We start from the raw sequence: 22,336 nt of genomic DNA, 5'->3' as shown, positions 1-22,336 counted from the left end.
ATGGAGGGAAATTTATGCTGGGAAATGGAAGAGATTGTCAAAAGTTTGATTGTAATGTGAGTGGAGCTGCGACAAGAAGGCTGGGATGAAGAAAGTGCTCCAGCTTACATTTTACTCCCATTTGCAATGCCTCTGAAAAGCAGCAGTGACTGTATCTTTCGCCCTAAAAGCAGTGAAATGATGATTGGAACCACAGATTTCAAACCCCGATGAGTGGCCCCAGCATGAGTGGGAAAACGCTCTCTTACCAATCATGTGGTTGGCAACATGGATTTGGATCTCTCTCTCGTTCTCAAAGGTCATCTGGCACTTGATGCACTGGTATGTCTTTTTCTGTTTGGAAGTCAAAGAAAGAGGAATTAGATAGTCAGGAGGTGGAAAAGAACATAAAGCAATAGTGCCTGGAGGTACTGGCTCAAGACTTTCCAGAATGGCTCTGGTCCCCTCCCAGGGTCTCTCTGGGCCATTCTCTTCCCACCTGCCTCCAAATCCAGCCCTCCAGCCTGGGGAAGGGGACTAAGCTACATTCTAAGGGAGCTGCTCCTCTGTTAGATCTGGGGAAGTTGCCATGATAGGAATCACCATCCCAAGGTGAGAGCACACAGTATGACCATGGAAGAGATGCCAAGGGAGGCTGCTCTGCTTGGAGCATGCTCAAATCCAGCTACCCATCTATCCGTGTAGCATCATCCACCCATCTACCCACCATCAACCCACCTATCCATCTATACACACACGCACACGCACACACACACACACACATAATGCACGCATTTGTCAACACATCAATCCATCTACCTGGCTTATCATCCATCTACCTATACATATTTACCCATCCATCCATTCATTCATCCACCTTCTATCTACCCATCCATCTGCCTATACATCCATCTACCTATCCTCTATCTACCCATCCACCCACCCACCCTTTTAACCCACCATACATCTATCTTTCCACCCATCCAACTACTCTCTCTCTTTACCCACCCTAAGGACCATGGGCCAAAGAGGGATACTGCTCCTGACAATCCTGGTGCTTAGAAGTAACTGAGGAATTCCTCATTTGCCCTAGGTACACACAGGTGATCCTATGGCTGGCTTCCACACACAGAAAGCTGATACCAGCTGCCTTGAGGGGATGGGAGCAGGACAAAGGAGATGATGGGAAGCTTCGGAGCTTCTCGAAGACCCAGTGCAAAAAGCAGAGCTCATTCTCAGCAACTAAGCCTGGGTGGGTGATTGTGAAAGCAGCCCCCTGTGGACATGGGCAGTATTGCCTGTGTGGGGGAAGGTCTGTGGCTGTGGGTTTTTATGAAGCGGGGGTGGGGGTGGTGGGGGTGGTACTGAAATCCAAAATATCCAAGCTTTTTGAAGACCACTTCAGCTCTGGGATGATGGGGCCTCCCTCCACCTCTGGAAAAGGGAACAGGACTTTGGATTTCCTGGCTGAACACTCAGGCCCAACCCTCAACTCTACAGCCAGTATGAACCACCAGGGGGCTCAGTTGTCTCAGCTCCCAGGGTGGCTCCAACCACATCTACAGCTCCCCTCAAGGACCTGGTCCCACCTCCAGGCCTTTGCCCATGCTGTGTCCTCCAGTTGGAGTAGACTTTCCATCCTCGAGGACACCATTCAAATGTCACCTCTGCCGAGAAGCCTCCTCTTCCCACCCCAGGATGTTTTCAGGGGCTCCTGAGGCCCCCAAGCTTATGTTTAAAGCATCTAGTTAATCAGCACATGGGTTCGTCATGGCTAATTGACTCGTTTGCTCCCCCACTGCACCACAAGTACCCAGAGAGCTAGGAATGGGTTCTGTCCACCTGTGTGAGCTCCTTTGCCAGCAGAGACTCGTACTCAGGAAGCATTTGTTGAACAAAAGAGCAGAGTTTGCAAATACTATGTTGCAAAGCACTCTGCTAAGACAGAAGAAGAAAAGGAAAGCAAAGATGACTTCTAAATCCTGGGTCTTCACCACCTGGCACAGCACAAGGCCTGGCTCAGGGCGACTGCCTAATAATGACTTGACTTTTATTACAGTTGTTACTGGTACTGAGCAAATGCTGGTCGAACATAGGAATGAGGAAAGGACAGTCTTAGCTGGTGCCGGGAGCTTCGGTTCCAGCGGTGGCGTCCCTGCTCAGGCTCCAGGACCGGCTCAGAGAAGACTGGGGCCCTTCCCTCAATGTAGCAGGAGGACTAGGGATTCAAAAGAGTGGACCAGAAGCAGACACTCAGCATGGAAATGCGCTGGGGAAGAATGGCATGAGGCTGGGAGGCAGGACACGGCTGGGGATTCTGGCCTCACAAGAGACAGGGACGAGATGTTCAGGCCAGAAGAGGCTGTGGGGGCTGAGGTCTTCTGGGGGGACACAGTCCCAAAGCCCCCATGCTCACGGACAGCAATGATCTCGGGTCTCTCCACTGTCAAAATCAGTCATTCTTTCCCTTCTCACACGTATGCCCCAGTCAGGGAGGGAGGAGTGAGGGAGAATGAACCACACCCCAGGAAGTTCCACACCAAGGAAGCCCAGAGTAGGCCACGTTTCCCCTCCACGGTTCTGCTTGGGAAGGAGTCTGTGGAGGCCATAGCCGTGGCCAGTCAGGACCAGGGCAGCAGACAGTCCAGGATCAAGGTGATTTGGGTTGTTCCTCCTAGGAGTGGGTAAATGGAGTGGGTCACTGTGCTTGGGAAAAAAAAAAAAAAATCACCAGGGGCCGGGCAGGCTGAAAAGCTACCCCCCAGTGCTCCTCCACATGCAGCCACCCCTCAATGGCAGGAGGAAGACTGCCCGATAACTGGGCCCTTCCTGATGGGGAAAAAGACTCAAGGGGATTCCCAAGGGAGTGGACATCACTAACCACAAGAGCCTAGAGGTGTACACACACACACACACACACACACACACACACAGCCTGCATGCACAGGTATAGACATGCCCATGAGGACACACACAGACAGGCAAGCAGACGTATGCACCCTCCCTTGCCCAACTCACTGTCAACACACAAGACCCCCAACCCACAGCAGGCACACAGCAACTTGCTCCCCATAATACAGACACACAGGTACAACACCCTCAGAGCAGCAGAGGTGTCCTCAAGTCCTCAGGCCACAAGTTCACATGGGTTGACGTATCCAAACTCACCCTGAGACACAAAAGCTTGGGGCTCTCTCACTGGATCCCCAACAGCTACATCCATCATGCCCAGACGTGCCCACGGCTGCACAAGCACATGCACAGACCCCTGCCATACACACCTTCATGGACACACGTGGTCACTCCCAAGTGTCCACATGTGCACTTGCACACGGGGCATGCATGCTCCACCACACACACACATTCACTGACACCAGCATTCACTAGCACATGTATTATACCCAGAGGCGACCATTTGGAGACAGCCCTCCCAGCCGAGCATGCAGGGCCAGGGTGCCCCCAGGTCCTCCGTGCTAGTGGAAGTTCAGGGACAAGCAGGCGAGCACTCTCTCACTCTCTCTCCCTCCTGGTGCAATGTTAGCCAGATCCCATCCTTACCCCAAGACCTCCTCTTGGTCTGTCTCCCCTTCCCTATCCCCCAGGGATCCCCTCCTCCTCTGGAGCTTCAGTCCCCACCAGGAGACATAATTAAAGAAAGACAGAACTTGGCATTCAAAGCACCTCCTCTGTCATAAGCCCCTTCCCCAGGGCCCAGCCCAGGAGAACCAAAGCTGAGCCCTCGGGCTTGCGGACAGGGCCACCTCCCCATGCATGGCTCCCAGCAACCTCAGAGAGGAGCCCAGGGCAGAGGGAGAACTTTTGAGACTGGCAGAGAGAGGAGACAAGAAGACAGGAAGATACAGAAGACAGCCCATGGCTGATGAGTTTCCACAATCATGATGGCAGCTCACATTTACTGAGCACCTACTATGTGCAGGCTCCGTTTATTCTGTAGACTCACAATCACTAGGTAAGCCCCACTTTAAGGGGGGAGAAAGTGGAGTTTGGAGAGGCTAAACCACTTGGCCAGAGCCCCACAATGCTGAGCGAGGGGACTGGGATTTGATGCCAGGCAGGCTGCCTCGGGAGCCACTGTCTGAGCAGCTTTTCTCAGTTCCATGTCCCAAAACACCCCAGACGGTCCTGGGCTAGGGGACAGACAGCTGGTGTGGCCTGCCCAAGCCCTCTAACCCATGTGAGACCCCCCCCATTCTGCCCACCTGGCACTGTGAGGGCCTAGGGAGCCAATGGAGGGCTGGGGTCTGTTTACGCTGGCCTAGAATTGGGGTGATGTTGTTACTACCCATAAACAGAGCCAGGGCAGGGGGGGCGGGGTTAGAACCTCCATGCTTCCTGCTCCAGCCGATAGCAGCCTCAGCCCCACGGGAACCCAGTCCTCCAGGGGCTGGTTGCTATGGCTACACTCCCGAGGGTCCCAGCCTGCCAGCCCCCAAGCCCTCACACGGCCCCCAGAGTCTACTCTTGCATGCGTGAGTCCTGGGGGAACAAGGGGTGGGCAAACAGACAGCTGGGCCCCTGCCCCCAGGCGTGCCCAGGCAGGGGGCAAGGCCCCAGAGGCTGGGCCTCCAAGGGGAGGTTCCAGGCTTTGTCTAGCTCCTTTCTGCAAATGGCCCATCTGCCCAAGCCTCTAGATGTGACTGTCTGTTCACCTCCCTCGAAAGGCCTGGGACAGGGAGAGGAAGGTCTGTCGGGCTCCTAGAAAATAAGCCCCCTCGGGTTTGAATCCCTGAGCTGCCAGGCACAGCTGTGCATCCCAGGGTATGTGCTCCTACTTTTCTGAGCCTGGGTACCATTTTTGCCAAAACAGAGGTCACGGCAAAGCTCCCAGGTTGTTGTCATGGAAATGGTCTGAGAGGCTTTGCCCACACAGTCGGGGCTTCATGAAGTGGTACTTGATGCAGAACCAGGGCAGAGACTAGGGAGGGGCAGGCTCCAATAGGCCAAGGCATTGGAGGCACAAGAAGCAGCCCCCCCACCCCCCGGCCATCAGGCACCCCAGCACCGAGGTAGAGAGGCAGGGATGGGGCTGGGGTGCACCCAAGAGGGGGTGTACAGGGCCTCAGGCCTGACAGTCTGAACAAGGGGGGTGACCACCTTGGAATGCACCCCAGCCTGCAACCAGGATGGGCCCCAGAACCTCCAGGCAGAATGCGCGTCAAGAGCGCGGCTATGGCACCACACTTTGCTGGGTTCGAATCCCTTCTCTGCCTCTTGAAAGCTGGAAGCTAATAATGGCCAACTATTCCGTGCCTCAGTTTCTTCATTCATAAAGGCAGTGTCAGAGGGCCGATAGAAAGCACTCGGCACATCCTTCCCCCTCGGTAAGCACGAGCTGTGATCATAAACGGGAGAGACAGCAAGCGATGTTCACTGTGCACCCAGCACTTCCCTTACGCCCTTAAAGCTCAGGGCGAAATACCGAGGTCAGCACAGGAAACAGTCACTGTATTTAACAACCCATGAGGCACAGGCACCAACCAATCAGAGCAGGTGTTCGTTAAAACCCAGAAGGCCCCCCGCCCCCCCCCCCCCCCCCCCCGTGCCTCCCACGTGATGTCAGCTCTGGAGACGGACCCTGTCGCTACGTGTTGCTACCATTATCACCATTACTCTCTGGCTTCACAGGCGAGGACGGAGGTCCAGAGAGATCAAACCCCTGGGGGGCCCTGGAAGAGGGAGATTTCCACGTGAACCCAGCCCTTCTGACTCCAGGGCCCAAAGCCCGCTGCTCCCACCCCCACCCCCCAGTGCACCCACACTGGCCAGCCAGCCAGCTGAGGCTGAGCAGAGCTGAGAAATGATGGCCAGGGCCAGTACCCAGTACCTCCTGTGGGTGTCCTAGGTGACCCCTGCCCAGAGACGTGGCTCCATCAAAAGGCCCTAAGAGAGTAAGGTGTTCCCGGCCCCACAGGGAGGCTCTTCACTCCAGAACAAAGCCCCAGGCCCCCAGCGGGACACTCCACTCTCTCCTCCTTCCCATGTTTCTCTCTCCAGCTGAGGGCACACAGACAGGCCGTGGGCTTGCTGGGGCTCAGTGGGGAGCTGGGCCAGCAGGCCCCGAAGGTCCCTTCCCCTGCACCTTTCCTTCTACTCTCTCCAGCCCTTCTCCTTTCTCATTCTCACCCTCAAAATCCCAGAGTCCCAGGCCCCAGTTCTGATCCCACTTCTGATCCCGTAGTGAAACACCCAGAACTACATCCCTGTCTTCCAAGCAAGCACCTGCAGCGGGTGGCCCTTCTCCAAACTCTGCCTTCCTGCCCGTGGTGCCAACAGTGGTCCTCAAGGGAAAGATACTCCCGAGATCCGCCTGGCACCTCCTCAGTCTGGAAACAGACAACAGACTCGGTGGGAATCTCCGGGCCCATGCTGTCTGACACCCAAGGGCCACACAGGCTCCAGGCCCACCACAAGGTGCCCCTTGGCCACTGTACCCATGGCCCACGTGGACCCACCAGGAGCCCGAACCTGCCCCACCTCACAGAACCCTACTAGCTACGGGCCTGTGGCCTCCCCTGTGCCTGGGAGCCCCCAAGGTAGGGTCCATTTCTGATTCTCCTCGACTGCCAGGCACCCCAAACATAGTGGGTGCTTAGGACAAATCTGATGAAGGAATGAATGGATCCATCCATCACTAAGGAGAACAGTAGCTGGACCCATTCCTGGGTCTTCCACGCACCACCAGCTGCACTAACTATAATGACGCGCTGTTCACCATAACATGAGCTGGGGATTCCAGCTAGCATGCTCGGCCCAAACTAAGTGCAGGTCCTGAGCCCTTTATGTGGGATATTCTCTCCATGGATTATGAAAAGAATCCTGGACCTGAAGCCCAGAGAGCAAAGGGACTCGCCCAAGGGGACTCAGCGAACAAACAAATCCATCTACCCCACGTCTGTAAGAAAAACGGCATCACCAATGCAGCGATACCCTGTGTCAGCCGGCACATGAGGCCCTTTGCTTATCTTACACCACGGGTCCCTAACAGCAACCCTACAAAGTCCAGACAGTTGTTGTTCGTTCCCCTTTTGCAGATGTGCACTCAACAAATGAGGCCAAGAGAGATGGATAATGTACACCATGCCACACAGCGGGAAGGAACCGACAGCCTAGGGACCACCTCAGAGTCTGCGACAGAGCGGGTGTACTTGACCACCGCACGTCGGCACAGCTGCTCCGGGGCACTAGAGGCAACAGCCCGGGGAGGTACAGAGCTCAGCGTGGGCGGCACCCTCGGGGGTCAGCAGAGCCCCAAGGAGCAGGGGCAGGCTCTTACCCGGGGCACTGGCGACGTCTGGGCGCCTTTCCGGGGCCCACTGGTCTCCGGCGTGAGGTCGCGGTGGTCCACCTGCATGTGGCTCTCCAGGTCCTCGGCACACTCGAACTTGACGCTACACTCGGGACAGCGGAGGCCAGCGCAGGGCCGGTCGGCGGGCTCAGGTGGGGCCAGGCCGCCCGCCTGTCCGTTGGCACTGCGGGCCATGCAGCCGGCGCAGAGGCCGTAGGGGAGCCCGTTGACGTCGAGCTTCACCAGGTCCTGCTTGCTGCGGAACTCCTTGAGGCACAGGGCACACTTGTAGAGCTTCTGCAGCCCCTGGCCATTGGGGGAGGAGGCTGCTGAGCTGCCCGCCAGCTTCTGCATGTGGAAGGTGCCGTGGATCTTGAGCTCGAGCGTGGAGGTGACCGTCTGCATGCACACGACACAGCGGAAGCCTGTGAGCGAGTTGCGCAGGTCGGGATGCATCTGACAGTGCTCAATAAACTCCTCCTCACTCTGCAGGGGCATCTTGCAGATCCGACAGGTGCCCGTGTCCAGGCTCTTGCTGTGGGTCACCTTGTGCTCGGTGAGCGTCAGCAGGGAAGGGAAGCGCTCGCCGCAGATGGGGCACATGTAGTGCTTGGCGGGGCCCCGGTGCGTCTGCAGGTGCTCCCGGAGCCCGTTCTCCGAGAAGAACGTCCGCGAGCACACGTTGCACTTGTGGCTGCCCTTGATGAACTCGGCCTTCTTCCGTGAGCCGTCGTCCTCGCCGGGCCGGATGTTGTGATCTCGCAGCCGGTGGTTCTGCAGCAGCACCTCCATGGTGTAGGCCGCCCCGCAGATGTCGCAGCCGTACATGGGCTCCGACGCATCCACGTCGTCCTCACTGGCTTCATGGCTATTGGGCGCCTCGGGGTTCTTAAGCAGCATGCCCGGCAGGTCAGCGGGCTCAGTCTTCTTGGCAGCGGCGGCGGCGGCGGCAGTGGGGGGCACCCCGTTGGCTGTGCCATTCTCTGTGGCAGCATCGAACACGCAGTGCTTTTCACGTAGGTGCTTCTCCAGCAAGATGATGGCATGGAAGGCCTTGCTGCAGAACTTGCAGTTGTACTTCTTGCTGTGCGTGGTGATGTGGCACTGCAGCTCCACCTCGGTGCTAAAGGTCTCCCCACAGAAGATGCACTTGTGTGCCTTGGCCGGGTTGCCTAGGTGGCTGTGTTTGACATGCACCTGCAGGTCAGCCTCCTTGCGGAAGTCCCAGTTGCAGGCCGTGCAGCGGTACATCTTCTTCTCATTGCTGTGCTTCACCGCCAGGTGCACCTGGATGGATACCTTGGAATCGAAGACCTCCTGGCACAGGGTGCAGTGGTACAGCACAAAGGTGTGCATGTCCAGCAGGTGCTTCTGCAGGTCGTCCACAGAGGAGAACTGCTTATCACAGCTCTCGCACACGTAGTGGGTCGACGTGGTCATGTAGTGGACTGTCAGGTGCTGCAGGAGGGACTCCTGGGAGTCAAAGTCCTCTTTGCACTGCGGGCATGCCTGCTTCCGCAGCAGCAGCTCCAGGTGCAGCTTCAGGTGGGTCTGGAAACTCTCAAAGTTGGAGAACTTGAGATCACACTGGTTACAGGGGTACTCGCCATTGGAGATGGAGTTGGCACTGGCCGAGAGCCGCTGCCGCTTGGGGGAAGACACCTCCACGTCGGAGGACACTGGGCTCTGCTCCGCCTTGGACTTCTTGCTGTGGGCGAGCGGGATGTTCTTGTGGTTCTCCTTAATGTGCTTGGTGAGCTTCAGGATAGAGCCGAAGATGGGCGAGTTGGTGCAATAGGGACAGGAGTAGACCTCCATGAAGGACTGCGCGGGCTGCACGACCGGGGACTCTAGCTTGGCGCCACCCACACCACAGTGGGCCTGCTGGATGTGCTCTGTGAGGGAGGATTCGGTAAGGAAGCCCATGGAGCACTGGTTGCAGAAGAAGGCGTTGTTGCCGTCGGGCGGGTTGACATTGGGGCCGCAGTGGGAGACGCGGATGTGCTCCTGCAGACTATTGATGTCAGCGAACATCTCAGGGCAGTAGTTGCAGTGGAAGGCAGAGATGTTGCCGAACTGCATCACGGGGTAGGCATGGTTCTTGTGCAGCTTGCGGACATGCTCGTTGAGGTTGTACAGGGTGGGCATGGAGTCCAGGCAGATCTGACACGTGTGGCTCTGCTGGGGCTTGTCCGCGTGGATGGTCTTCAGGTGGATCTCCAGCACTGCCAGGCTGTGAAAGTCCCGCTTGGAGCAGTAGGGGCAGCTGTAGACCACCTTGGACCAGCCCTGCCCATCATCCCGCAGTTTCTTCGGGCCCCGCAGCGGCTTCAAGGTGGAGTCCGGGGTGGAGCCGCGCTCCACGGAGGCGCTGGAGTCCGGCGTGGCACTACTCATGGAGGCCACGCTGCCCAGCACAGGGTCAGGGCTGACGCTGTGGTTGCTGGAGTCAGGCTGCCGGTGGCTGTCCAGGTGGCAGTAGACACCCTCCACCGAGGAGAACTGCTCGGGGCACATGGGGCACTTGTGTTTCTGGTTGGCGTGGGCTTGGTGGATGTGGGCGAGCAGCGCGTTCTCGTCCACGAAGACCTCAGGGCAGTGGATGCACTGCAGGTCGGCCTTCTCGGAGAGCTGGGGGTGGCGGGTGAGCACGTGCTTCTCCAGCTCCTCCGTCTGGCTGAAGGTGTCCTCGCAGTAGTCACACATGAAGTCGTCCTTCTTGGCCTCCTTCTCCGACTTGGCCAGATGCTCCTTGTTCTTCTTGTGCGCCTGCATGTGGCTCTGCAGCGAGCTGGTAGAGGAGAAGCCGCGCTTGCACACGGTGCACTTGAAGGGCTTGCTGGAGCTGTGGGTCTTCAGGTGGATCTTGAGGTGGTCGCTGCGGGAGAAGGCGGCCTCGCACTCGTGACAGTGGTACTTCTTGTCACCCGTGTGCAGCTTGATGTGCCGGTCGCGGCTCCTCTTGTGCTTGAAGAGGCGGCTGCAGTAGGTGCACTTGAACGGCAACTTGTCACTGTGGATCTGCTCGTGCCGCTTCAAGTAGCTCAGGCGGATGAAGGACTTGTCGCAGAACTGGCAAGGGTATGGCAGGCCCGTGCCCCCTTCCTCCTCGCCCAAGCCGAGGTCACACCCATCTCCGATCATCTGCGTGGGTGACGCGACATCCTTGCTGGAGGGAGACGAGGCCACCCAGGAGAGCTGCGGGTCGTCATCACCATCTGCAGGGGGTGGGGAAGGCAGAGAGGAGATTAGAGGCAATTCCCAGGGCCGCCCAGAAACAAGGACAGAGCCGGCTTCTCGACAGCTCACACGAGCTGAGGCCCTGCAGCTGCCCAACTGCTGCAGGGGGAGTCAAGGGAGGGAGTCTGGGAGCAGGCGGGGGTGGGGGCGGAAGCAAGTGGACACAAAGGCCCTCAGGGTGCAGAGGGGGTGGCAGTCGGGTGGCAGGATAGGGAGGGGACAGTTCTTTCTCCTCAGTGACATCTGCCTGGGCCTTGCTGGACACCATACCCCCCCACAAGAGGCAAGATCTCTAGCACTTCCCTGATGGAGGTGGAGGGGAGGGGGGCATGCAGTCTGGAAAAAGTCACCAGAAATGACCTCACAGACCAGCAGTCCCAGAAGCCAAAAGGAGGCAGGTCCTCAACTGATCGAGACCTGGGGATTGACTCCCCTTCCAGCCCCTCATCCTCGTGGGAAATTCCACTTGTCCTTAGGGGCGTAGGCAAAATAGTGCAAGAAAATAAAAATGCACCTTTATGAACTCTGCTGCACGCATTTGGGGATGGAGCTGGGCCCACTGCTTCAGGGAGCAGTCAGACCCAGGAGGCCCAAGTCATGGGCATGTGGCATCAGACCCAGCAGCACAAACAGGAGTAAGCAAAGGCCACTTGAGAAGGATCTGCAAACAATCGGGGGTGGGGGTGGGTAGGGATGGGGGGTGGGGGAGCAGTGCTTGCTCCGTTCACTGCTCCCCCTCAGATTTGCCCCAAGTCCACTCAGGACCCTGGGAGATGGCCTGATGCAGGACAATTAGGGCATGAGCCCAGGCCTGGATGGCCCCTGAGCTCAGAGTCCATCGGGCCCTTAAACCCACCTTGGCAGGCAGGGGAGACTGTCCTTGCACAGATGACCACATGGCCCACCCTCCCCGGCCTTGGCTGGCCTGTCCATCCTCAGAGGAAAACTAAACAAACTAGGGGCTGGCCATTTCTGGAAAAACAAAGGCACACAGGATACAGCAAGCAGCGCCAGGAAAGCTCCCCCAAGCCTCGGTTCCACGGCTCAAGTTTCGCGTCAGGTGGATTTAAAACTTAATAATGAATGAAACGGACCGCAGGCTGCCACGGGCAGGGGAGAGACAAACAAAAGCTCAGATTCGGCCGCGCTGACCTTGCTCTTGTAACCCCGAGGAAATAAACCACTGCCCCCGCCAGCACAGCTTAGTCTCCAGAAAAAGCTTCCCAGACGTAACCCAGAAAGTCTGGGCCAAAGGCAGCCCAGCAGATACACATACACATCCGTTCACACACTCTGTCTCCGCAATGACTCACACACGTGCATACATGCACACGCACACATGCTCACACCTGGTCAACTCACCACAACCACAGGCATGGCCCTGGCCCCGAGGGTCCCATACCCCCCAGGCTCTCACAGTTGCCTCTGCTGTCCCAGGGAGGGTCTCGAGGGCTCCCTCAGCTCTGAGTCCTCTTCCTGGACCCCACCACCACCCCAGGGTCCACCCGGGTCCCTGCCCCTGCCCCTGACCATGTGAAGATCTGCCTGACGCCAGCTGGCAGCACCAGTAAAGCCCTGCCCGGCAGGAGGAGGCTCTCTCCAAAGCTCCTGTACCTCCCGGCAGCCTCTCCACCTCTGAAGCCCCAGCGCCCAGCCGCCCAGCCTGGCACAGGGCGCCTCCCCGAACGTCCTCCTGGGGCGAGGGCGCCTGTTCCCTTGGGGGCCTCCCATTACAGGGCCCTTTGGACGGGAAGGGAAGGATGCAGCTGCTGCCAGCATCTCGGGATTAGATGCGGTGGGAGATGCCCTGGCCCCTGCCTGGTAATTCCCAGCTCTTGCCAGCTGGGCTCTGCAAGGCACAGACAAAGGGACCCAAGAGAGGAGATGGCTGGAGCCACGGGGACCTGCTGGGCCTCCACCCCCTGGCCAGGTTCAACTGGCTTTTTATTATACTGATGCCTTAGTTCAGACTCACTCAACCTGCCACAGAGCCCTTCCTGTGTGCCTGGTGCTCTGCTAAGTGCTTTTCTCACAATCACCAATGAGGCAGGAGCAGGGCTCCTCCTACCATACGGATGAGGAGACTAAGGCACAGCCACAGTGACCTTCCCCAGGAAATGACAGCACCAGGACACAGGTCTGGATGAGGCTCGGCAGGTCAGGTACATAAGACTACCCTGCATAGAGAAGAAAGGCGAGGGGACCCATATGTCCAGCCCCCAATACAGTCACAAGCTGCATCTCCATTGAGCACTCCTTGACAGCACGACCACAACAAGCCCACTATCTGCATTCAGGGAGGCGCCCCCCCAGAGACCAAAGAGGTGCAGGTGCTTGCAGGGCCGATGAGCAGAAGACACAGAACCCAGGTCAGTTCAAGAGTGAGGGAGACAAGGAAGATGCCTTGCCCAGACCTAGACTGGCCGTGTCTTTCTGCCAGCGTTCATTTGCTCCCAAGCCCTTCACCCACCCCCAGAGAGACAAGAGCAGAACCCTGCACTCAGAGCTCCTCCCCCCTTTATTCATCAGCCCGGGAGAATTCTTAACCTTTCTGACTCAGTTTCCACATGTGAAAAGGGAGAACCATGTGAGAAGCAGATGAGAAAAATTAACATGAAAAAGCCCTACTACTCCCCTTATACGAAATGTCCAGAAAAGGCCTAGCTGTGGAGACAGAAAGCAGGTTACAGTGGCCTGAGGCTGGAGCAGAGAGCAAGGCAACTGCAGATGAGCCATGAGGCATCCTTGTGAGATCAGAGCAATGCCATAAAACCAGGCTGTGGTGAGCACCGCACCGCTCTGGAAATCTACTACGTTGCTAGTTACTTAGAACAAGTTAAGTTTGTGGTATACAAATTATACCTCAATAAAGCCATTAAACAAAAGCACTATTTGGCCAATAATAATAAGAATTAGCCCTAATCAGGACCATCAGCACTAATGATATTAGCGGCTACGTGTATTGGGCATGGCTCCGTGCCAGCACTGTGAGTGCAGTGCGTCTCTTACCCTGGTTAATTTCGTTCCGTCCCCATGACCATTGGTGACACCCCACTTTTGAGATGAGGAAGCTGAGGCTCAGGGAGCCGAGTAACTTGCCCTCAGTCCCACGGCCAGATGCCCCAGTGGCATCTGGGCCAGAGCGCCCCATCTCCCAGCAGCGTGGCTTGACTCACCCTTGTCCCACCAGACTTGGAGAAGGAGAATCAACCTGCCGGGCACCACAGTCCCCAAGGCCCATTACTGGGCTGCCAGGTTGGCTCTGCTTTTCTGCAAACAAGTTGCAAAACTAAAGCAAAGCACATTATTCTGGGAGCCACAAATGGAGCAACTGTTGAGATTATAATCATCCAAAGGGAAATGACAAGAAGGCCCCTTACACTGAATAGGTGCAATCGGGGGAAATGAGCTTGTTGACATAGAAAGTCCCAAATTCAGAACTGCACTGTTCAAAGTCTTCTGTTCTCAACACTTAACCTTGGCCACTGCCGGTTCACCCCTCCAAGTGCCATTCGCCTTGGGGGCACTCAGCTTAGTGCTCTAGGAGCAGGCTGGACAAATGTGCCAGGGCCAAAGCACCCAGGATGTAGATGCAGGGATGTTGACAAAGGACAAGGGCCCCCTGCCTTACAGTAGTAATGCTCCTCACACATGCACGCGTACCATGCTCAGGCGCATTTGGGACTGCACACACTCTCTGGTAGATGTGCAAAAAGAGAAGGGGTGCAGATATGGGCCACAGGCCCCAACTCACAGAGAAGGCAGTTCCAAGAAAAGTCCAGTTCCAGGACGCCTGGGTGGCTCAGTGGTTAAGCATCTGCCTTTGGCCCAGGGCATGATCCTAGAGTCCTGGGATCGAGTCCCACATCAGGCTCCCTGCATGGAGCCTGCTTCTTCCCCTGCCTATGTCTCTGCCTCTGTGTGTGTGTGTGTGTGTCCCTCATGAAAAAAATAAATAAAAACTTTAAGAAAAAAAAGAAAAGTCCAGTTCAACTAGCTACCCTGTGACTCCCAGGTAAATGCTTGAATAGATGACTATCTTCTAAGAGCTTTGCATGTGTTAACCCATTCTGTTCTCTCAGCAGCCCAATGAGATGGTTGCTATTATTATCTCCATTTACAAGTGAGAAAACCGAGGCACAGAGAAGTTAAGTAACTTGCCAGTGCCACACAGTTGGCAGGCAGCGGAGCCAGGATTCAACCCTGGTTAGCCTGGTTCTGAGTCGGTGCTTTCATCCTCCATCTCCCACTACTTCTTTCCTTTGGGAGGGTCAGTTGTCACCCGAAAAGATCGAGTGCCAAATGCAGTGACTAATGCAGGCCCCTGGCTTCCCCTCCCCCTTGAATGAGTTTGAAGTAATATGACAAAATGAGTAGAAAAATCACTTTCAAAATGGAGATTAAAGTCATTTAAAAATTACTAATCTTGCAAAAAGGCCTAGTAGGAAATGGGTTATATGAGGCTTTTGCTGTCTGCTGCAGGAAGAGAATCAAAACAAGAATAAAAGAGGGGAGAAATTTCGATAAAAATTCAATTAAGTAGCAAAAAGAACATTAACTGGGCTTCAGAACGCATCAGCGACAGAAAGCACAGGGTGGACCCCAAGCTCACGTGGCAGCGCTGGGTGCATTCAGGAGACTGAAGCTCACGCACCCGTCCGGGCAGAGCACAGTGGCTGCCACCCGGAATGGCTGGGAGCCACAGTCCACGGCCTCTCCTGTCACAGAGAATCAAGGTCGCAGCTGCCGAGGAAGTGCCTGGACAGAGAAGGGGTGGCAGGTGGCCCACAGACCACAGGAGTGAGCAGAAAAGGGGACCTTCCTGAAGGAAGTGAGCCTCACCTCCCACTACCAAAGCTCTGCAAGAATAAATGGCTCTGAAAAGAGCCCCGGGAGGTGCCCTGCAGCGGATGGGAAGGGGAAAGAACGGATACCCAGGGGCTCCAGGTTTCTAGGACATTCCTGGGCTGGGCAGTGCCATCCAAATGAATGAAAATGACCAGATATTCCAGACCATGAAAGAAGGCTGACGTACAGCAAGTAAGGTGCCTGGGGCAGAACGTGTTGGGGGCAGAGGGAAGGGAGCAGGACAAAGAATCCATCAGGAAATCCTGGGCCTCAGCTGGCTCTGCTCTCATATGGGAAGGTGGAATTTTGGTCTCCAAGGTCCTTACAGGATAAATAGAAAGGTCATTTTGTGCAAGATTCCAAGCATTCAGATTGTCTCCATGAGAGCCACAATAAGGCCTGACAACCCTCATGAAGCCCCAGTGGCCTGCCAATCTTCATGAAGCCCCAAAAGATCTCCTCACCACCCCCATTTCCTTGGGAAAATGAAAATTGCCAAGGAGACAAGATCCCCACAGGACAGAGCTCTATGGTGCACCAAGCAGAGCCTCCCCTGTGCCTCCATCAGGAGCAAGAAGGAATGAGAATCGCGACCCAGCCCCAGCTCAGAGAAATGGGAACAGACTCGGGAACCATGTACGCCAATCTTGTAAGATACCAAAGGTCCAGAGACAGAAGACACTTTCCAGGGATGGTAAATTGGTAGCGGTTGCCTGGAGTACTGTATTCAGAAGGATTATAAAGCCATATCTGGACTCTGACGACATGAGTGCTGAAATCAATTGGTGATGTCTGCTGTGAGCACAGGTCTATACAAGTGGAATGTTCCAAGGGCACTGAGCGAATCAGAGTAAGGAGTCTCCGGACTCCTGACTCCCAGTGCTAAAGAAGAGGGCTTTAGCCAGAAGGTCTCCTCCTCAAAGAAAGGAGCCGTCCATCCTCTCTGAAAAGGAAGGCCTTGAGGCAGGGCCCCGAAAATCCTGTTGATTGAGTACTGGTAATAGTACCGTGCAGCTGTGTTGTGATCAGAAGGGTGTCTCTAACCATAGAGAGGGGTCAGCTCCACCCCTGGCTGATGGGGAAGCCCACCCACAGTAGGCAGCAAGCAGCCCCAGCATCCTGGGATTTGCAGATGCAATGTTCCCAGAGCCTAAGATGACAAGAGCAGCAAGATGTGAACGTGCTTCAGGACACACTACAGACTACACTCCCCATAGGGCAGCCAGAACCCAAACAGGTGTCTCTCCAGACCTGAAATGATACAAATTCAGCTGAGGGGGGCATCTAGCCAGATTCCCTATCTCTTCATGGAAAACTTCATATCTACCAATCTGTGTCTCCACACCCCTGGAAGCCTGGTACAGTGGAGGGAACATGAGGGCACCAAGCAAGCTCTGAGGCCCTCTCCTGGAGCTGCTTCCAGTTCACAGTGATGGGAGCTTCTCTGGGAGGCCTGAGGCTCCCCTCCCAGCAAACCCAGGGCAAGCAGGGGCCTGGATCCCAGGACACGAAGGCCCAGCAGGAGATAGGAGCTGGCAGGCCAAAGCTCCCAAGCTGGGTGGGACATCCTTAGTATCTCAGTGCCAGAGGAGCTCAACATCCAGAGACAGAATCCAGTCTCAAACTAGGCCTGAGGGAGCAGAGGCCACAGACAGCAAGGGGCCCTGTTCCTTACCTCGGACCAGCTGCCAAGGCTGGCCCTCCATCCCGGAATATTCCTCAACTCAATGACAGCCACATGTAGAATCAATACCAGTGCAAGAGGGAGGGACAGGAAGCAAGACAAAGTTAACAGACCATCGTTCATCTTATTTCCTAGATGGGGAAACTGAGACCACACAGCAAGGAGCAGATAGATGCAGAGCTAAACTCATTAAAAACCGCAGCACTCGGGACACCTGGGTGGCTAAGCGATTGGGTGTCTGCCTTTAGCTCAGGTCGTGATCCCGGGATCCTGGGATTGAGTCCTGCATCAGGCTCCCTGCAGGAAGCCTGCTTCTCCCTATGCCTGTGTCTCTGCCTCTCTCTCTCTCTCTCTCTCTCTCTCTCTCTCTGTCTCTCATGAATAAATAAAATCTTTAAAAAATTAAAACTAGGAAGGCATGGAAACAGGCCCTCCCCCCTGCAGCGTCCAGAAAGAAATGCAACCCTGTCGACGCTGCAATTTTAACCATGCAAGATCCATGTCAATCTTCTGACCTACAGACCCATAAGAGGTTAATTTTCATTGTTTTAAACTACTAGGTATTTGGTCATCTGTTACAGCAACAATAGGAAACTGATACGGATTTTGGCTCCAAGAGAGGTGTTTCTATAATCAATAACTAAAAGTGCAGAAGCAGCTTTGGAAATGGGCAGCCTTAAAAAGATTATTCATAGTAGAAGCCACCTGGGTGGCTCAGTCAGTTAAGTGTCCAACTCTCAATCTCAGCTCAGGTCAGGATCTCAGGGTCGTGAGATCGAGCCCCACAGTGGGCTCTGCGCTGCGTGTGAAGCCTGCTTGGGATTCTCTCTCTCCTTCGTCCTTTGCCCACCCTCTCCCCCAAAAAAGATTGTTCGTGAAAAATTGGGATGTTAATGACTCTGTGAGTGAAGATGCAGAAGGAAGTAAGGAGTCCAAAGGAAAACCTAAGTTGTGAAAATACCTGAACTGTCATGACCAGTTTGTCAAGAGAAACTCAGACACGAGGAGCCCTGATGGTGAGGGCTTAGAAGAAAACAAGGAACACGATACTGGAGACTGGAGGAGAAAGATCCTTATTACAGAGCAGCAGAAAGCTCAGTGGAATTGTGTCCCACAATTATGTGGAAAGCAAAACTTTAATGGATAAAAATGGATATTTAGCTGAGGAGATTTCCCAGTAAAATGTGGAAAGCATGGCCTGGTTTCTTCTTGAGAAGAAGGAGCTAGGTCAACAGAGCTGTCAAACTAAAAGGAAGCCAGGAATTGATCCTTTTGGAAATCCTCAGCCTACCCAGATTGCAAAGACATTATAATTAAGAGATTCTCCAACAGGAAAGCACACTCTAGAGAGAAGGCTGGGGGTATGACTCTACCTTGTGCTAACATCTCAGAAAAATCAAAAGCTCGGAGTTTTCAGTCCCATGAAAGGCTCTTTGAAAAGAGTAAGAGTGTGGCTCACAGATCCCCTAGATCAAACCAGAAAACATCTAGGAAATTTGGAAGACCTTCTCTACAACCATCTCTTTAAAAGCCAAAAGTAAAGATAGGATTATCTAGAAAATATCTATGGAGGAACCTCTTGTCTGATAGAGTAGATTCCCATGACACACACAGGAGACCCACAAGGTTATTGAGAACTTTGTATCACAGAAACACAGCCAGATCATACCTAAAAGGACAGAGATGAAAGAAAGAAGGCTGTCAGACTCCCCAAATCCTCCAAAATTCTACAGCAAGAAACAGACTAATAAACTATTCAGCTGGGGGTGCCCGGGTGGCACAGCTGGTTAAGCATCCCACTCTTGATTTCAGCCCAGATCATGATCTGAGGATCATGAGATCGAGGTCATGAGATCTGCTTTAGATCCTCTCTCCTTCTCCCCTTGCCCCTCCCCACGTCCTGTATTCGTGCTCACACTTTCTCTATTAAGTAAATAAATCTCTAAAATAAAACAAAACTATTCAGCTGCAAACATGTGCTACCTTTTCATTTGAAAAAAAAAAAAAGAAAGAAAAAAAAAAAAAAGATGACTCAGAGGGTGGAACCACAAGCCCAGAAGGCAAAACCGCAGCCAGAGGGTAGAATTTTGACCACAGAGGGTGGGGCTGTGAGCCCAGAGCATGGAGCCGTGGGTTGTAGAGACTGAGATCATACTGGACGGGGTTCAGATTCTGGCGCTGTAGAACCATAGGCAAGCACATCCCCTCTTTGAGTTTTCCTTTTTCCAGCTCTCTGGAGAAGGAATGCGATAAACTGGTCTCTGAGAGCCTTTGCTGCTCTAAGAGTCTGTGATCCATTAGTGACGTCTGCCCTGGGTCCAGGAATGAAGAATGGCAGGTAGCAGGCATGCAGTCTGTTGCTAGTTTAGGTATTTTTTTCCATTGAGCACATATTTGTCAAGCTTGCTCCATATGCTTGGTCCTCTGAGGGCCACAGAAAGCACTCAGCATTCTTAGGTTGCTATGCTCTTCTCTGCCCAACCTGTCAATCAGTTACTGTCTGAAGTTGCAACTCTAAACAAATGTTTTGCCTGTGTGCTTTGAAAAATACCAAAAAGCCCTTTTGTCATGGTGATAGCCAGTCCTCTAGATATGTGGTTTCCCTAAAGGGACAGTTGGGGTACGGCATAAAGGACAGAGACCCAACCCCTGGAAGTCAAGAACCCTCCCTGGGAGAGAAGGGGACAGGCAGGCTGGAAGGGCTTTCCTTAGAGGTAGGGCAAGGAGCCCCATGGAGGCTACCAGAAGCTGACGTGACTCCACCTGAAATCTTAAATTAGAACTATGCTATTAGCAAAGATAATAGCAGCTCGTCTTCACCCTCCCCTCCTCCAGGGAGCTCAGAGTGCCTTTGTGGATAGGATCTCAGCATCTCCGGTGAGACCACAGAGAGGGGAAGGGGGGATCATTCTTGTAGTTTGGGGATAAAAACTAGGTGGGTTGGGGTGCCCGGGGGCCAGCGGGTAGCACAGTGGTGGGGACAGGCACGCAGAGGTCAGCAGCCCAACACCGCATAAAGGGGAAAGGTATTCTTGCCTATGGGGCTGGTCCTGGAGGGGGAAGAGTGGGACCCTGTTCTCTGCCCTGCCTCCAAGGGGCACTTAGCACATAGCCTCTGGGGGCCGCCTGAAAGCCAGGCCCAGGCATGCTTTTTTCGAGCTGGCCTGGGACTGTGTGGAAATAACACCTCACGGTGAACAGTGGCCATCAAAGCCCTTAGCAAACCTTCCCCAAGCCCAAACCCTCAGCATAATCATAAAGAGCATCAGCCAATCGCAGGGAGCAACAGGGAGACAGGAGAGCCATGGGGAAGAGTACAGGCTGCTCGGACTGAACTGCCACTTGTTGGCTGTGTGACTGTGGACACGTTACTGTACCTCTCTGGGCCCCCATTTCCTCATCCACAGGATGGGGATCACAAAAGTGTCAACCTTACAGAATGGGTAATGTGTATATGCTATTAAGCACTCAACCAACGCTGGCTAAAGAAAATAAGGCAGTTGCTAGCATAACTTTATTGTTAATTATAAATGCCCTTGTCTGTATGGCATTTGAAGTTTTGCACAGCGTTATCCCATTCGACATCGAGCAGCTTGATCAGGTTGAAGTGGTGGTGATTAGTCCCATATTTCGAGCAGGCAGGTGGCTCACCCCCAGGTATCCAGGTGGAGCCCAGCACCCCACCCACTGAGTGTCCCTCTCTCACACTCCAAGTAGCTGGGTTTACACACTAAGCTGCGTGGTCACCCTACAGATGAGGAAACAGAACAGAGAGGTTAGGTCACATCCTATGTCAGAAAGCAGATGGTAATTAGAAAAGCTGGGGCCGGACTCCCAGCCCAAGGGTTCTCAGCCAGCTGGACTAGAGGAATGATGACCCTAGCAGTGGGACACAGATCACCAGGGCTGTCCTCCCACGGGACAGTCTGGGGGCCACCCAGTTATCAGTTATTTTGTAAAAACATCAACATTGAGAAATCAAGAACTCCTGCAGTTTTTTTTGTTTTTGTTTTTTTTAAAAACCATGCACATTCATTTCTGGCTTTTCTTAAAGGAGAAGGAGACATAGTGGCACAGGCTCTGCATCTGGCACATCCACGATGCAACTGAGCTGCGGGGCTCTCCGTCTGGACCAAGTATGTTCACTCTCCTGTTTGTCCAGACTTGCAGGGTTCACTTCCCTATAACAATGTGTCCTCAGACACTCAGCTCCACTGAGTTAATCAACCTCCCTCGGTTTTACAGATGAAGGAAGCTGCCTCAATATCTCCATCTGTAAAAATGGGAATAGTAATGGTCCCAATAGTCACCCTGGGTGACTCAGTTAGCAAAGTGTCAGCCTTTGGCTCAAGTCATGATCTCAGGGTCCCGGGATCGAGCCCCATGCTGAGCAGGGAGCCTGCTTCTCTTCTGTCAAATGAGTAAATAAAATATTTAAAAATAATAATAGTCGTCCCAAACACCAAGTTGTTATGCAAAGTAAGTGAATATCTATAACATGTTACATATAAGAAATTCCCTGTATAAAATAAAAATAGTCACTGGCTCCTGGCTCCCAGCTCAATATAAGGTGGCAGGACAGTGAGTAGGGGAGAGAGGCAAGCCACAGCCCTGTTAGTTTGAATGGACACAAGATTCATTCTTGTGGAGTGGTCCATGAGTCCATTTACAGTCGCAGGACAGCAGAGAGAAAGGAGCTCTCTAGAGCAGCCAGCCCAACCCCCTCTACAGATGGAGAAACTAAGGCACCAGCAGCCATGCTAGGGAGTGGACCTGCGCCTCCAGGCTCGAGGAGCCTCCAGGCTCCAGCACCCATGGGTCCTGCCGTCCCAAAGGACCACTGGACACGCAAGACGGGAAGCAGGCCCCCACCTTTCCCCTTGCAGCCTCCGACTTCACAGATCGCACTGCCTGCCTGGCTGCTCTATCCCTTAGACAAATTTACTCAGCACCGATATTGAAAATGCAATTGAGTTTGAGTTTTATTGCAGAAATTAAACAGACCAGAAAAAAAAAAAAAAAAGAAAAAAAGGAAGAAACGAAAAAGCCAGCCCTCGTCAACTCACCCGAGAGTTAACTGTGATCAAACTAACTAGTGTGGAATGACACGATCAGGTCCTGCCAGGGAAGAGGACCCCCCCCCCCCCCCGCCCAGTCTGCCCCGACGAGGTGCTCCCCGAAGACGGGCACTTGGAGCGAGCAGAGGGGCCGTGAAGGCTCCCTCCGCCAGCCGCCTGGCCCGGGGCCACCCGCGCACCCCGCCGCCCGGGCGGGGAGAC

General features: G+C 54.3%; 1 protein-coding gene across 5 annotated transcripts in view; it reads right to left on the bottom strand.

Moving 5' to 3' along the window:
• Positions 1 to 22,336, bottom strand: part of ZNF423 (zinc finger protein 423) — a 334,278-nt gene that overhangs the window by 130,453 nt on the left and 181,489 nt on the right. For all 5 annotated transcript variants that reach the window (XM_077898497.1, XM_077898496.1, XM_077898498.1 and 2 more), the window contains 2 exons: positions 7,274 to 10,503; positions 249 to 333 (listed from right to left, as the gene is read on the bottom strand). In XM_077898497.1, coding sequence (XP_077754623.1) covers positions 249 to 333; positions 7,274 to 10,503 — 3,315 coding nt within the window. The remainder of the gene's footprint in view (positions 1 to 248; positions 334 to 7,273; positions 10,504 to 22,336) is intronic.

Source organism: Canis aureus, chromosome 5, assembly GCF_053574225.1.
Source record: "Canis aureus isolate CA01 chromosome 5, VMU_Caureus_v.1.0, whole genome shotgun sequence".
NCBI classification, from domain to species: Eukaryota; Metazoa; Chordata; class Mammalia; order Carnivora; family Canidae; genus Canis; species Canis aureus.
The sequence above is the reverse complement of the archived record's forward strand: the minus strand, read 5'-3'. Positions and strand labels throughout refer to the sequence as shown.